Source organism: Stegastes partitus, unplaced genomic scaffold (genome assembly GCF_000690725.1).
Source record: "Stegastes partitus isolate 25-593 unplaced genomic scaffold, Stegastes_partitus-1.0.2 Scaffold1671, whole genome shotgun sequence".
Classification (NCBI taxonomy): domain Eukaryota; kingdom Metazoa; phylum Chordata; class Actinopteri; family Pomacentridae; genus Stegastes; species Stegastes partitus.
Window position 1 is genome coordinate 30,048 of NW_007579402.1, and position 17,413 is coordinate 47,460.

The 17,413-nt window shown below is 42.8% G+C and overlaps 1 protein-coding gene across 1 annotated transcript in view; it reads right to left on the reverse strand.

Moving 5' to 3' along the window:
* Positions 1-3,322: 3,322 nt before the first annotated feature.
* Positions 3,323-17,413, reverse strand: part of fig4a (FIG4 phosphoinositide 5-phosphatase a) — a 53,835-nt gene continuing 39,744 nt past the window's right edge. The window contains exons 22-24 of the mRNA XM_008301433.1: positions 12,496-12,578; positions 8,428-8,502; positions 3,323-4,520 (exon numbers count right to left, since the gene is read on the reverse strand). Coding sequence (XP_008299655.1) covers positions 4,343-4,520; positions 8,428-8,502; positions 12,496-12,578 — 336 coding nt within the window. The 3' untranslated portion in view covers positions 3,323-4,342. The remainder of the gene's footprint in view (positions 4,521-8,427; positions 8,503-12,495; positions 12,579-17,413) is intronic.

Below are 17,413 nucleotides of genomic sequence, written 5' to 3' on the forward strand. Positions count from 1 at the left end.
CACTTTCTGCGACTAATTGAAATACCACAGAGATAGAAGCCCCGCGCCGCTGCACCCAAAACGCTCAACCTCTGTTCTATTTTCTGCGACGCCTACCAGGAATAAGCGGCTCAAAAATATCAGTGGCTGGATGCATTTATTCACCCAGCCCGTGTGTGCAGAGGAGGTTTCAGTGTAATGAGACACTCGCCATTAGGACCATAAAAACATGAGGAAAACAGGGCTTTACATAAAAGGCCTCCTCTAAAAAAAAAAAAACAACAAGCCAGACCATTTCAGGAAACAAAGCCCCACACAAACAAACCGCGGCGCCCCCATTTTGGGAACCTGCGAACACGTGCTCGTACACAAACACGGTGACTCACCTCCATCAACGCCCTGATAGTGATATTTACCACAACAGCCACCGAGCGTGTGTGTGTGTGTGTGATTAGGCTGAGGAAACGTCAGTAACGAGGCAGACAAAGAACATTTTAATAATGAAAGATGGCAACGTGGAATCCAAACGAGAGCACGGTTCAACAGAGCGACGGCAACACCTGGTTGGTAGGAAACTGGTGTGCGACGGCTGAGAGGAGACAATAGAACAATAATCAGCTCACATACTCGACCTACTTCTCACAACAACGGTAGCTCCACACGCTTCCTTCACAACGGGCAGGTCGGCATCATGTGGCCCACTGTTTGGCTGCAGAGGTCAGCTGAAGATGGATTTTATGAGAAACCTGCTTAATGCTGCAAATCGAATTGAGTTCAAACAGTGCATTTAGCATCAAACACTGGAGTTTAAAGGGTCGGCCATACATCATGACCTACGGTGACCCATCACACCAACATTTATGTTAAAGGGACTTGGGTTTATTCTTTAGAAGCATCACCACCGTCCATACTGTGCATTCATGTTGCTGCTCTGGGAAATTCTTTTGTAATTGCAATTAGGAGAGTTTGTGGTTTTTAAAGGCACATTCTGCTGGTTTGAAGAATCAATGTTAATTTTAGAGAAGGTCCTTGGATGTTCATGACACATAAAAGAATCAAAGTGTGATAGATATGTTGGTCCACACCGCAAAATGTAATATTTTCTACCAAAAAAAGGCTATAAAGCTCTTTGTTTGGCATTTGCATGGATGTATTTGAACCCAAACTGCGATCTTTTCCCAAGAAGTTCTGGTGCCTTTACTCGTAAAAACCAAACCAAACGATGACTACAAATGAAGGAAAACAGCAACTGGAAACTAAACAGTTAAACAGGTTAACCAACACGATATCACTCTAAACATAACCAAGCAGGTTTGCACCTAAATGTAAAAAACGTTAACAACAGCAACGAAAGCAAAAGTAAACTGTTGGTAAAAACGCCACAAAGTGAAGAAAGTCTGACGGTGAATGACGTCTCCAACCATCCAGTGTCCTCATGCAGACTTGTAACGCCGTTATGTTTGAGACTTCTACATAATGAGTGTGATATTTTTTAGGGTCGATATGATCAGTATAGAAATGTTTGTCAATGTCGTTATTGGGGTTTTGTTTTTGCTTATAATGAAAACCGATAAAATAATGCCTGGATTTCGACGACAGAAGATATGCCATGTTGCCTAAAATTAGTTTAACAGCCCATATATATATATATAGGTTGATATCCATCCATCATCTCTACACCTTAATCCTCACTAGGGTCATGGGGGCGGAGCCTATCCCAGCTGACTCAGGGTGAAGGCAGGTTCACCTGGACAGGTAACCAGTCTATCACAGGGCTACACTTAGAGACAGACAACCAAGCACACTCACATTCACACCTACGGACAATTTAGAATCACTAATTAACCTCAACATGTTTCTGGACTGTGTGGGAGGAAGCCGGAGAACCCGGAGAGAACTCACGCTGCACGGGGAGAACATGGAGACTCTATGCAGAAAGATCTTGCTGCAAGGCAACAATGCTACCAACTGCACCACCTTGCAGCGAGGTTGATATCAGAATCGGAAATTGAGTCGGACAATATATATCGGACACCCCTAATGTTTACAATCAGACACATGCAGTGCATTGATAAGCCACCATAGATCTGTAATTCATGCACCACCAGGAGCAACAAAAAGGACACAAATTAAAACTCATACAGGCATAAACCCTGCAGGTATCTCATCATTTTACCGCCTTTATCGAGCAATTTGTCCCCAAAAGGCTGTTTTCAAATCCTTCTACTAAAAACGTAGAGTCTCCCTGACCTCAGCTGAAACTGAAATTAAATGTGAGGTTTGGAACAGTTTGTGGAACAGTTTGTGAAACAGCGCTGATGGTGAACGTAGGAGACATCGAGCAACGTGAGCCCATCTGCATATGTGCAGTTTCTGAACTTTTCAGCACAGGAAGAGGTGAAAGCCGACTGTCAGATTTCCTCAACAGGTGAGCGAAGGTCGTACTACACGCAAAATAATTCAAATCAGAGCATTTATTTGAATCCATCTTTAAAGCTGCTTTACTGTTCTGCTGGTGCATAGAAACTACACAGAAAACAAGAAAACCAGTTTGTATTGAAGCTTTGTGCTGCTGAGTCCAAGGCTGAAACCCACAGTCACGGTGAGACGGATGCGCTCATTATCCAGCTACTGTATTCTCTTTAACCACTACGAGGAAGCTGTGCAGCATCCCAAGGTGACAGGCGACAATGCCGGATGCAGAAGAAGCCTCCTGGAGCAGCTGAGAGGCTCTTGTCACTTCAGGTGAGATGTGTCATTACAGGATTGTGTAATCGATATCTGCTGCACACGACGACTCCCAATCATCCTGCAGGGTCCAAAACGGCTCAAAGTAACTCGGCTAATTTGCTTTTAAATACAGCAAAAAGAAGAAAAGCAGGTTTTTTTTTAATTCCCCTGCCATTCTCCATCACATCACATGCTGAGGCAGCCTCCCTCCACCCCCCTCCCCACCTCCATCCTCCTCAGACTCACGAGGCTCCGATGCAGAGAGCACTGGTCACTCAGATTGTGGACTACGGAGGGAGGGGAGGAGGGGGAGGCGGTCTTCATCACATTTCACATTTTCTGACACCTGTGGTTGAAAGCTGAGCACAAAAAGAGTGCGAGGGGAGAGAGAAAAGAAAAGAGAGAGCGCGAGACAGAACAAAAGTTAATGGGGTGCATAATGGGAGAGAAAGCGGCGAGAGAAAGACGAGCTGACGCATGAACGCACCATTCTTCTGGGTTTTTTCATTTTTGTATGTGCGAAGAAGAACAACGGAGCGCTGACATGCAAGTGGAAGAACAAAAAAAACACAACACAGAGCATGAAAACAGGCAGCAGCAAACGGATCCGACACACCTCGGTAATAAATAAATGTTTAATGCAGAACTTGTGTCCGTAACCAGCCGACAGCTCAGACGTGTGTTTACAAGAAAGAAAATCAGTCAGAGAGGGCTGATAAATAAACAAATATCACATTGTGTCAACATAATAATCCATTTCAACTGCATGGTGCACTAATATAGGATTTATGCAGCTGAAATATAAAATTGTTTTTGATTAAAATAAAATAAAAAAATAAAGAGGAAAAAATTGACCTTTTAAAAACAGATTTCTCAAATGACATGAAAAGTATTTAGCAAAAGGAATAAAAAGGTGGAATTTAAGAGTGATTAAGTCTTAATACGAAACAAACAGAACAGTGGTTGAGCAGCAGCAGGTTTCACGTCGTTCAGCACAATCAGTACCTCGCATGGATCCCACGTTTCCCATAATGCATCAGAAACCACTTCCCAACCCCCTTTTAATGTACGACTCAGGCTTTCTGCTTAAAATGCCGAAAGCCCGGCCGTGTTTATTCCCAAACTTTGAACACAGACAGAGAAGCTAATCAAAGGTTCCAGCATTTAAAATTGAAAATTATTACATCAACTTGCATATTTGAAATTTGTGAACAGTTAAATAAATCATCTTTAAAAAAAAAAAAAAGAAAGAAAGCTGCAATTAAAATTGAACCAAAGACAAAAAGAAAAAAAAAAAACAGTAAAAAGCAGCACATAGCTACCCTGATAAGGCATGTCTGCATTCATTTTAAAAAAACAAAAAACAAAAAAACAACTAAAAAGCTAAATATTTTCATTAAAAAAAAGAAAAAACAAAAAAATCACAATCAGGCAGAACTGAAACCTACTACCGGCGTTCAGGTCAGTCGTGCACCGCTATCTTCATCAGTGGCAACATAAAAAGTTGAGCTAAGTAATAAAATAAACAAACATCTCGAAGCTGAAACCTTCAGAATGCCGTCGCTGAGTCACAGCCGACCAATCCTGGACGCTGGCGCCGCTAACAGAGCGTCCACTTCCTGGTACGAGCGTCTCACATGTATCTGTTCTTCACGTACTCCCTGTACATCAGCGTGTCCTCCCGGCACAGCGCCCTCACCTGGCCCTGGCCCATCATCACATGGCTCTCGAACACGTCGTGGCTGTTTCTGTCGACCTGCGGCGGGCAAACGGCGTAGACGCTGTCCTCCGGGAAGCAGGACACCGGCTCTCTGAGATAAAAAAAAAAGAGGGAAGACAGGCGGTGGGAGGGAGGCACGTTCCAACGATGGATGCACAAACAAACGAATTTCAGATGAATCACGCGGAGCCAGAAGAACAAACCACAATGCTAATTTTCTCACCTCAAGGAAAAAGATGCCAGTATGTACATTTGTCACCAACAACGACGGCATAAAGGGCTGAAAACCGGTTTAATTCTGAATCTAGTCAAAATGTGCAGCCCACAGTGAGTCACTTCGAGAAATGTTAATGCAAACGGCACAAGGATGGCGGAGAGTGGTGCTTTTACAGGAGAATTACTCATGTTTTCGTGGAAACCGGACTCTAACGCATGCCTCATCATCTTCGGGCTGGATTATCAACTGCGTGCTGGTCAGGTCACCCATTCAGTCAGCCGGTTCAGCAGCAGCTGAGGCCCCGTGAGAAGCTGCTCAGACACACGGCGAATGCAGCGACGGCCAGACCACAGCAGAGGTTCTGGTAGATGGACGGAAGCCTTGAGATGAAATTATGAACTCGTCCGGGCCTCCTCAGCTAAGTTTTTAATGGAAATTAAAGCGGAGCCGCCGGCAGATTGCAGCGGTCCGAGTCCACCGTGTACAGCTGGGGACCGAAGGCTGGGGGCGTTCTGAGAGCGTTGGGTGGATGTTTCTAACTCCTACTGATGAGCAGCTCGTGTCCACGTGAGGGAGGACAAAAGTTTAGAGAAATTCAAATGCTCTTTAAAGTAAATGTCACATGTTCACTCAATGTGTGCTGTGATGTCAAGCAGCTCATTGTATTTACACAAACCATGATGAGCACATCTACAGATCATTCAAATCAGGAGAATTTATCTTTCTTTTGGCAAATAAACTACAGAGTCTCCTTCTGAAAAGAGTCTGAACCACCTGGGTCCTGTTGGAGCACCAACCAGACACTTACTGGTACTGGGTTACTTATGATACCAACATATTTATTATGAACATGATTTGTTCTTTTCATGACACCCTCATTACAGACGTTCATGTTTTCAGATAACTTAAGCCTCGAAATGATCCCAGATGCTAAAACTTTCTTTTTAAATAATCGAAACTCGTGGAAATTTTACATCTCTCTCCATTTGCTGTTCGGTTAGAAGGTGTTTAAGCGGGAAAAAAAAAAAAAATCAATTTGTGGTCTATTGAAAACAGCTTAAAAAAAAGACTCCCAAAAGGTTTTAACTACTTACAAATACATGGGAAAAGTCAGCGACGTTGTTAGGTAAGTCTTAAGTGTTCCTTAATCTGCATCTGTGACTCAAAAGCTAGAATTTAAGGAGGAAACAAATCCCTACGCCTCACCGACGCTTCTCAACAGGCGTTTGTTTCCTTTCTGCTTTTATCTCCATCACTTGAGTCAGCTTTGCCTAATGGATCGATAGAGGAACTACACAGTGGGAAGTGACAGACTAAAACACTCTGAGCGGCGCCAACACGTTTGGGGTGCTGTAACATCTTAGAATAGCACTGTTGCACAACAACAGACACACCTGTCGCTCCCTGTGGACCCGACACGAGGACGACAACAACGGCCGGCCTAATGAGTGGCCAGAGGATGGCAGGTGAGGAAACAGGATGAAAGGGAGTTACAGTTCCCTGCTGACGGCGAAGAAAAACTGTGCTGCTAGAAATGGTATGTACGAAAAAAGACGGTCACGTGTTGAGAGACGGCCAACACAAGTTCTGCGTTTGCAGTAAACAGTCAAGAGGAAATACGACGGTGACGTTTCGTTTAAAACCAGCTGCTCTGATATCATCACGACAGGACTAAGGTACCATTAGTAACATGTATATTCCATCAGCTTTCCTCTATACTGATTAAAATGAATGTAATTTAGACAAGCTGAGGGGAGACGGATGATAATGTGGATTAGATGCTCCACCACTGTGTCCAGACTGGATTTGACTTTGGTGATCTTTCGTCTTTTTAAGTAGTTTTTACGGTTTTTAGTATAAAGAAAAAACAAAAGAAGTTAAAAATTTCAGGGCGGAAAAATGATGCTAACGCAAAAGTGCTACAAACTGCAGTTCCTCAAATGGCCACTGGAGGCTGGATCCAAAAGCGAGTCGATCCACAGACTCCTTTGTTAAAACGCACAACTTTACAGCAGAAATAAACATGTTCACTGCCTGGATGTGTGGCTTATAAACTGTTGTAAAACTCATCTGTTTAAATTGTATCTAGGCGTAAAGCTGAGCATAATTAAGGGCTCGGCCACTTTGAGTGACTTTTGCACCCCCACTCACATGGCGCTTCAAAACATCCATCTTTATACACAGTCAATGCATGCATCCTTGTGTTAGCATTTAGCTCAAAGCCCCATCAGTGCAGTCTCTTAGAGATGCCAGGACTGTAGCAGACTCCTAGTCCTGCAGATCATGGTAGTTTCTGCCGTATAGATGCCAGGAGAAGCATGTTTTCAGTGACATGAATATTACAAAGAGACTCAATCAAACTTTTAAAATTAAAATATGAGCTCCAAAGTAAATCGGCATCACCGGACAGAAACCATTTCATACATAAACATCTGAAGCCTGGTGGCAGAATGACTTTAGACTTTTACAGGGAAGAACACAGTTTGAAACATCTGGCTGACGGGCGATGATGTGAGGTATATCGATAATTATTCCCACACAAACCTGGTGCTAACAATGACTATCTGATCCTTCTGCACACTCTCCAACATGTGAATTCACACAGCAACGTGCACAGCAAGAGGAGGAAAAACACTGCCCATGTGGACTTCAGTTTGTGATCCTCATGCCATTTTTTTCACACTGTAAAAGGAATAATTTCCACAATGTTGGTCCATCATTTAAGATGCATGCAACCAACCCTCAAAGTCCATCTGGCAACCCAGAGGTGCATATTTTAAGCAAAATAATACAGCAACCCGTTATGTTTTCTCACATGCCTCAAAGATGTTTCTCCTACAAAAGCCTTTGCAACGGGATAAGTAAGTAAGTTTATGCACTTTTCATGTAGTGAAGTTCAAGGGGGCAGCTTCTCGTGAGTGGGAGGTGCTAAGCAGCTGCTACACGATTCCTGGGAGGAATATATTTGTTGGAGGTAAAGCAAAGAGTGGCACTTTCCAAACTGTTTGCTTGTTAATGTGCTGACATGCTGCTGGAGCTTCACACTGATGAAACAAAGTGGTGTTGAGCGCTTCGTTGTACTCCCAGCAAGAAAACCAAAAAGCTCATTTCATGAATTGACTAAACGCGCCTCTTACAAGTTGACATGTCTGACCTTGAATTTGCAAATCGCTAGTTGTCTCTTACGTTCATGCTGGACTAAGGAAACATGTGGCTACTACATGTACACTGTGTATGACTGTGTAAGAAAACACAGGCAGGAGGAAGGAATCAGACAGACAATATGAAGTGAATCTGGGTTGCCATCATGGGAGAAAGAACTCAAACTAGTGTACACGCTATCATTTTCTCTGAAATGCTGTTTTTGTGTACGTCTACCTTTGACCAGGACACACAGAGCTGCTCATGTGTCCTCATGGCGGCACATTGCTATCCCACGTGTGGCTGAACTTTGGTTGAGGAAATAAAAATAAACCCTCAATGTATGACAAGTTGGGTCAATGCTACAGTGCACAGGAGGCCGAAGGGCGGGCTAACTGGGAAAATAGCAAGGATGAAAAGAAGTGTAGAAGACGCAGTTAGTTCCAAGACATGACGACTGCACAGCTGGAAGCCTCGCCGGAGACACTCAGAGCAGCCTCGTCCCAAGGCTGCTGGAAATGTTGAGTCCTATTTAAAAGGTTCCAATTATAACTACGAACCTATATCGCAACGCCGAACATGACACGAGCGAGGATCACTGAGCTGGGTACATGTTTTTTTGTCACACGTTTTTACTCACAAACAGATGATGTTTGCCAACTTGATGTGCTGAGTTCTCTCCACTGTGTGCTGACTCTCCCCGAGGTGTGCAAACCTGCAGGCAGAAGGACAAAAAAAACACAGAAAATGACAAACATCCTGCCGAAAGTGAACATGTGTGAGGGAAAAACAGAATTAAAAAAAAGGTTTAAACTTCAGTTTCACATCGTCTCCTTCGCTAAACATGCCTGCTGAGATCTGTAATATTCAGATCACATCATTATCAACTCTCAAATTTCCCCACGGATCATTTTTCTCTCACAAAGACACAATAATATGCAACGGTTGAGAGTTCCCCTCTGGCTCTTGCTTATGATTTTTAATATTAATGCATTGATTAGCGGGAGCTCTGGCTGCAGCTAACATCTCTGGAGCCGCTCCAACTTCCAGCTTCAATAATGAATGCAATCTCTTTCTCATTATGTGCCAACTACAGTAGGAGGATATGAACAACATTCTTCACTGCAATTTGACATTTTTTTTAAGGTAATTCCCCTGCTTCAATCACGCAGCGTAACTGTGCCTGTCGCTAGAGTCAGAGGAGACACAAACCTGAGACAACAGCAAAACAAATGCATCTGAGCGCGCAGTCGTTCTCAGGAGCTTAGGTTAGTACATTAGTGAATCTTGCACAGATTCAGTGCTGTTGCATTGGTCCATCCAGTAACATATCCACTATGTACACGGATGAGTCACATGTAAACCACTTTCAGGTGAAGTGGATGGAGATCATCATGCTGCTACGATGTGATGTTCTGCCGGGAAACTTTGGGTTCCTGGCATTCACGTGGATGCTACGTTGACACCGTTGAGCACCGCCGCGCTTTCTGAGAAATCCATGAGAGATATTCCCAATATTGAAAACACACGGGACTGGCTGGTGTTTATGTCGTGTACAGTGCGTTTTATTTCTTTATAGGAGCAAAGAAAACCTTTCTAATGCGACTAGAGCTGCACAGACATCAGTGAATCCTGCAACTGGTTTAATCACCATTCATTTGAATCCTAACCTTGCAGAAACGTAACATTATAAGCCTTGGGAGAGCAGGATTTATGACATAACTGCAGTATTAAAGGTAGAGCCAGTGATGCTAATCCCATTCAAGTTTTGTCAGATTCAGTGAAAGTCTTCTCATCGTCTGCTTGCTGTCTGGCATTCATATCCAGTCCTGGCTCTGTAAACGGTCAGCTGGCTTGGACCAATCTGCCCAGCATGTCCTGGAACATTCGTACAGAGGGAAGGAAAGGAGGAAGATGCATGCTAACTATCCAACAGTCCTTTTATAGAGTCACAGATTCACCTTTCAGGGGCAAGTTACCTGCATCAGAGCTGCTTGTTGGTGTTTAAAAACGTGCCCATTAAATAACTCATTTCCAACAGTGGATATGAGTAAAAGCAACGTCTAACCAGTCCTGCAACTCTAGAACAGTTACAATCCAACATTCACACATGCACACGTGCCATCACAGATTGCCAATCGCAGACTGGCAAGTCACAGAATGCATAACCGAGAAGGAACCCAAGAAGTGCGTTTCTCTCTAACTCTCGTTATTCATTTGTTGCACAACTATCTGCAGTGCTTTTTGAGTGACAGCTGAATCACTGACTGAAACTCATCCAGGCCTGTTCTTCTGTAGTACAACCCAGCACGTTGGACTGCATTCGGTGGGTCACACAGATTGGCGGCTGAGTTTAACATGTTGACTTTTTCCACAGTAAGAAAAATGGCCCACTCAAGAGCAAAGAGCAAAACCCAAGAGTCGACTGCAAAATCCCTAAAAATGCGACTTCTGTTTGGTTTCTGTAGTAAATTAGGGAGAAAATGCTGTTTTCATGATACGCCACTTTCTGAAAATGATGAACTCGTACATGTCCAGTATGCACTCATGAAGAAACATCTGTGTTTTGAATTTAATGCATTTTGTTTGCAACTTGAGTAAAAATGTGACTCTCTGCATAATGCCCATGTCTGGAAGATCTTTTGGTATTTGGTGTGGCTCCTTGTTGCTGCATGACTTCCACTGACTTGTGTTCAGTTGGTTGACATCAGATAACGGTAGATCCAAGTCCTTCTAAGTGTTCTCTGGTCTTCACGTAGTTCTTGCAGTGGTTTGAGGCACGTTTGGGAACTGTAGTATGAATCTGTCTCATCGAAGTTTCAAAATATTTCCAGGTTTATGTAAAAATACGTCAGATTTTCTCTGTGGTTTTGGATCCCATTGTGTTTGCTGAACTATACAATGCACGCGTCCATCAGTCGTTGGCAAACGTTGCCTCGACCGCACACTGACAACTACAACTCTATACTGCACCAGCTACCGTCTGCTGTCTGAGTGTAGCCACGTGTGAGAAAAAACAGTTAAAGATCACTCAAATGCATCACACTATATCTAACTTGTGCTGACTTCCAAAGAACAGTGTTCAGTTTTGGAGCCGCTCGCTGCAGCTCAGCAACACTGTCGGGAGCAAACGGGTAGAAAAGGACAAAAAGAAACAGAAAGGACAGACAGAGAAGCAAAGAACAGGAGAGGTGGACAAAGAGCAGGGAGGCCAGAGGTGTGATGAGCACAGCGGGGTAAAGTTGAACATTCCCCTTTTCTCAGAAGGACCGATATCCCCCTGAGGGAGTGGCTGACACTGAGCCCTCTCCGTCTCGGGCACTGGGTGTATTGTCAATAACAATAAAATGAAAACACTTCATTTTTCTGGGCACAGGCAATTAGAAAATAAAGCTGGAGCTCTTCCATTTCCAGACATTTGATTCAACGTGACATACAGCGCACTAGAGCGAGCTGAAGGCCAGACAAACAGACTGTTGAGTATGAGGAAGGACAAGAGTGTATCCTGAACTATGAGCACGTTTCTTCCTCTTGTTTACTTGTCTTTCTATATATATTATATACAGCATTGCGGCCATACAGTACAGCACACCTTAATGCATGGAACGGGGTGTGGACTCTGATTTAGTGTTCAGTTTTCATTTTTATAGGAACCTTGATTTCAACAAATGTATAAAATACCTACAATTACATCTCAAAGTAACAACTATATGGGCTTCATTTTGGTTCTTAAAACTGTATTATTCTAACTTTTCTCTCCATAATCTGCTGAACTGCTGCCATCAGGCAAATGTTTCCTGAGCGTTAAAGGAAGAACCTCCAGACTGATCAACAGCTTTATTCCACCAGCTGTCAGAATGCTGAACTGTTGATCCAGACATGCAAACACTTCTTTATTTGATTGCTTTTAATTTTTGGATCGTGAAGAAACGCTCTCATCCTGCCTGTACTGCTGTTTAATGTACAGCACAATGACAAACTTGATTTGTTTTAGCATTTCTTCTTTCTTTTTTTGGTCAGACTGATGAAGTGTGCTGTTGTAAACTGATACTAGCCTATCACAGGTATATCGGTATTCAAGTAAATGTCTGATATTTCTTTTTAACAAAAAATAATGCAGGAAAAGGTATTTGGGGTAATTTAGGAAATCCCATTGTTTACAATACTTTGAGCGCTGCCTGCAGCACATGTAGCAGAGCATGCATCACAGCTGAGTCGGCATGATCAAGTAGCGTCTCCACGCTAAGCTGCTCGGTCACTAGTGTGTGAAATATATTACTGGCAAGGTCATAAACAAGGACCTCATCATCGTCTCTTCTCAACATAACTCAAACATACATATGAAGAAAGAGAATTTAATATAATAAAATATTTATTTTCTTTTAGCTGTATGTTTACGACTGAGCTAAATGTGTTTGAAATTGAAATGCTTTGCCTTCCTCATGATTTACCATGGCAACACCTCCCAGTAAAACACAGTCCAGTTCAACATCTGTGTAAATTACAAAAATGGAGTAAAACTAATTACGTCTCTGTCCACCAAATTAAACTGTGTTATCTTTGTGAAGGTGGATCTTTTGGCTGCTACGTTATCACGCATGCTGTTATTACAGATGTCCTTATCTTCTCATTTGAATTTAAAGCATCTTCTGTAGTAAAAGCGTGATCTGTCTCAGCTAAGCAATTCATAGTTTTAACTCAGATTTACCTTTTATAAATGAAGACGTCTTCCTCAGATGGAAACTCAGCCAAGTTGAGTCCATAAGGCTCCTTAACTGTCTGCTGGATCTCCTGAAGGGGTGAGAAGGGAAATGTAAGAAGTCACTAGTGCATGTAAACAAGACGGGCAAACAAAGAAGACACACAAGATACATACAAGTACAAAGAGATCGACTTTAGCGGGTAAAGTTGCTCAACTCAAAATATAAAATCACACAGACAAGGTCATCGGGTTCAGCTGCTTCTCCAAAACTGATTCAGTAATGAGGACGTCCCGTGGAGTTTAATCGAAGCAACTTTGAAAGTAATTTGATTGTTGGTGTCTGATGAGGTGGTTTCATGTCCTTTCATGTTCAGGGACGGGCCCTCCTGCGGTTCTCGCACACACTGTCCAGACTTTACAGATATAATAATAGTCGTAAACAAAAGGTCAGACCAGTTAAAGCTGACAGACTTGAAAAGGCTTCATCTGAGAGTCTGAGAGGTAAAAGGGACAAAGTTGTTTTTTTTTTTTCTCTTCCTTCAAGGCAAAAACTGACTAAGTCTGATAATATAATTACTAAGAAGTCATCAGTCAAAAATAGACAACGTGAAATCAAGTCAGAAGAAGCTTAATTTGAAGCCGAGGGTCCACTGTGGAGGTTCTGCTCTGGTAGGTACACGTGTGTCAAGAAACACACTTTGTACAAGATACCAAACAGACACCTGAAAGCTATGCTGGAGGAGCTTTTGGCATTACTGTGTATAACAAAATGAGGAGAATTCCATAATAACCTTTTCGCAAATTATAGTTAAAATGGTGGGAAAGGAAACTAGACTTCTGCACGTTCTCCTGGGTCTGTTTTCAGGCTTCAGAACATGTAGCCTGTGACAGGACACGTTGGCCAATCACAGGCCTTGTTTGCCCACAGCAGGTGAGAACATATAAGGTCAGTGTCGGACTTTATACTGCTAGATAAACTCAGCAACAGGCTGTGGGATTGTGGCTCAGGTTGTCTGTACCCAATGGCAGGCGAGGACCTTTTATGGTATCGTTGCTATTGGTGTGCAAATGTGTGTGTTTGTGAATGGGAACCATTGTTAAGTGTAGAAATGTGTTATGTAAGTGCAGAACATTTACCATTTTCCATTTACTATCCATGTGCGGCCTAAAAGCTGTATCCACGCAGCCGCTAGACAAGAAGGGAAGTAAGACATGTAGACGTTGATCCACTGTACGAGAACACGTCCTACTAGTGAGGTCCGAAAGGACAAGAAAGTCGTATAATCTGAAGAACTACGTGTCCCTTCATGTGCACATCTGCAAGGTAGTATAAACTCTGACTCAGAGGAGACGGGTTTGAGTCATGTGTGAAGTGAGTCTTGTAGTTTTGTTTCCATTCTTTTTGTGTGTTTGAATCATGTGAATGTGTCTGTGTTTGTATCATGGGAGGGGCTTATGACAGAGATGGGAGGGGCTTAGGATATAGATGGGAGGGGCTTAGGGTAAATGGGAGGGGCTTAGGACAGAGACAGGAGGGGCGTTGATTTATCCTGATGTCTGCCTACCCAAACTTTAAATTTAAAAGAAAGTGATGAAGAAATTAATGTGGCCAAATGAAGCTGAATCACCAAAAATCAGGTGAAAATGAAATATAAATTATTACCGTGGATAATTCATCATGAGGCCATGCTACAATTATAACAGCAGGTTAAAAAACAACAACAACAAAAAACCTAACAAAAAAACCCCAACAAATATTCTATCCTCGTCAGGATATTGTTTGATTTGCATTTTTAACTGCTTAGAAAATGCATCAAAATGCTTCCAAATGAAGGCATTATGCAAAATCATGTAATATTTTCTTTTCATTTTGTAAAAACAAAATCCTCATCAATCTGACAATGACACTGAGGACCCCTGTGATTGTCACATTGGATTTATGAAAACTTCTGTAAACGTCATATTGGCATAAAGCAGCCCTTTTCTTAGATCCATTACACTTTTGTTCCTTGAACCCAACATTTACCACACGTAGTCAATGCAGACTATCGGTGGTATGAAAAAAATTGTATCGCTGTCTAGGATATTCAAAATAACCTGCAAAAGCTTCTAAAAAAATCCCTTCTTTGTTTCAAATTCTGACTTCTGAAGATTAATTTTGACCCTCTTCCACTAAAACTTAGAGGAGCGAGGAGCAGCTTGTTATGTAACAGCATGCTCAGGAGCGGCCTGAGAGCAGCCAGCCATGCCATTGTGCTCGCTGACTGTTTTCTGACATTGCAGCAATATGCTCAACATAATGCTGTCAATTTTCACTGTATTTGTATTGATCTGAGCTGCAGGGAGGGGAGAATGAATGAGGGTGTTACAGGCCCACGTCCAAGAAACAGCAGCTGTGAACACACGCAAACACATGATCACAAAGACACACAGAGGCTCGTTCAGACCGAGATTACACGGGAACACGGCATACGCACTTCCATATAGCGGCGAGGGCACAGACGAGTGTGTCGGGCAAAACACATATTTGCTCGTACGTCTGCACACACGCCGCAGATCTATGCGAGCACATGTGCGTCCATATTGAGGAGGAATACTAAATGAGCATGTGTAATTACATGGCAAACGCAGTAATGATCTGACGTTTAAATATTTCAACAGTTGTGTGTTGTGCTGGCACCGTGGCAATCCATTCTCACAGACAGGCTCGCAGGCAGCGACACGAGATGCATGAGAGCCGAGTGTGTGCGCCCGACACGTGAGCGAGCTGTCCGGCTCCAAATATTCATGACCACCTCATTGCTCAAGGCCTCGAGAAGACAGGGGAGAGAGAACCTGAGGAAAATACATCATAAATCAGGAGGGGACGTAGATGGATGGAGACAAAGTGAGCGCCTTTGCTTTCAACTCAGGAATCAAAACTGCTTTTTAAATTTTTTTTTTTTTTTTTTTTTGCACAGACACTTTGCTGGGTTAAGTTAGTCTTTGGGGGGAAAAGAAAAGTTGTGGCAGTTTTACTAATTTCTTCTACACATAAAAAGACAAAGACTATTCCGTCCATGCAATGAGGGGAAAAGTGAGGAAGTTTAACCATAAGCTGTACTCGTTATAGATAAATCTATCTGACGGGATGATTAACTCAGAGGAACATTCATCAGAGTTTCTAGTAGAGCAGTCCAGGGCAAAAAGACCTTTAAAAAACATTAAATCAGCAATAATTACAATTTTAGGGTAATATACATGTTTTTTGACGACTACAAGAACATGTTTACATGCTTTAATGTTCAAATAACACATTATTGTGCTCATAGTGACTGTGCTGCAGCGCATCTTTTTAAACGCTGTCTTTCGGCTCCTGTTTCTTTAAGGAGTCCTCTGATTGGTCAGATGATGGTTATGTACTGCAACTGCACTGTAACCCCAGATATAAGAGTACAGGCAGAGAGACGTACCCCAAGGCGTGCTAAACTAGCTGCTACGCTGTTGTGTTACATGGCGACGTAAAGAAGTTGCAGAAAAACTTCACCAGAGATACTTCAGGCAGGTAAGAAGCAGTGAAAACTCCCTCTGGTGTGAGACTTGCAGACTCTTAACATTCACAAAGAAGCAGCTCTGTAACACAGTAAATGAAACAGAAAACCCCAAAAAGCATAAATACGGGCATAAACGTGTTGTGATATTTAAATGTGATCTTTAAAACAAGTGGACTAACACGGTTCTGTTTTAAAGAATACAAGCGCTACGGTCTTGCCATGAGCTGAATTGGCTCAAAAACCAAAGTAATGAACAAATTTCACTTCACATTTCACTCCGAAACACAAACGTCAACCTCACAGTGGTGCAAGGGCGAAAAAAAATCAAGTGATATCTGTATAAAATTGAAAGACAAGGCACAGTTCTTGGGGGTGGCTCTCACGTGGCTTTAAACACGATTAATATGAAGCCGAGATCAGCTGTGAAATTACGCGGGCTGACACAAATGTGAAACTGGAGCAAGGTCTGACACCTTAATCGTTGCCACCATGAGAGAAGATGAAAAGCCTTAAGACCGCTTGATCACCCAAACAAAACTGATTTACCCACAATCTACAGCTATGCGGGACGTAACGCTTGACGGAGTGGGAAATGATAAGAGGTAACTCCTTTTACTGAGCTGCTTTGCTGTTTAGTCACCAGCCAACAAAGCACTTGAGATTATCTGCAACTAAATGGTAGCGAATCAGCCATAATGCATCCAAAGTGAGATAGAAGTGTTGGCAGAAGAAAGTACCCCGACTCTGCTGATGTCACAGGGGCTGTAAATGACGCCTGTAGTCATAGTAACAATATGGCTGCTTCAATCTGCGGTTACACACCGCTGAGGCCCCTCACGATAAAAGGAATTTCTTATTGACTGAGACATACTAAAAGCGAGGAGGTTCTCTGATGCATCTGATTCAGCCTATTGACACACTGACCTACTACCTGGGCCGATGAGCGCCCTCATACTTCCTGCTGATACGTGGAATCTGGGTCAATGGGAGATGGAAACGTGTCAAGAGTCCACCTGGGGCCTGAAACAGATACCGATATAGAGGTGACCAGCTCAGAACAAAAATGTGCTACACCTAATGCGCACACACACAGACACACTGAACAGCCGGTGAGCTACGTGGTGAGAGGTGTTCGTGATCTCACATATACACGTCTTTACTGGATGCCTGTGTTTCAGGATTAGCTATTTAAAGTTCCTTCCGTGATTTTCTCCCATTCAAAACACAGAGTATTAAAATCACACACTGTACGAGAAGATGAACGTCTGCTGAAGTGACCTAAACCTGATCATTCTAAAGGTTAACAAGGGGCACTTGTCACGTCTGCTTTAAAACAAATAAAACACAAGATGGTAGGGTCCAAATTCCAAACTCGAGGGGTCAAACACCGG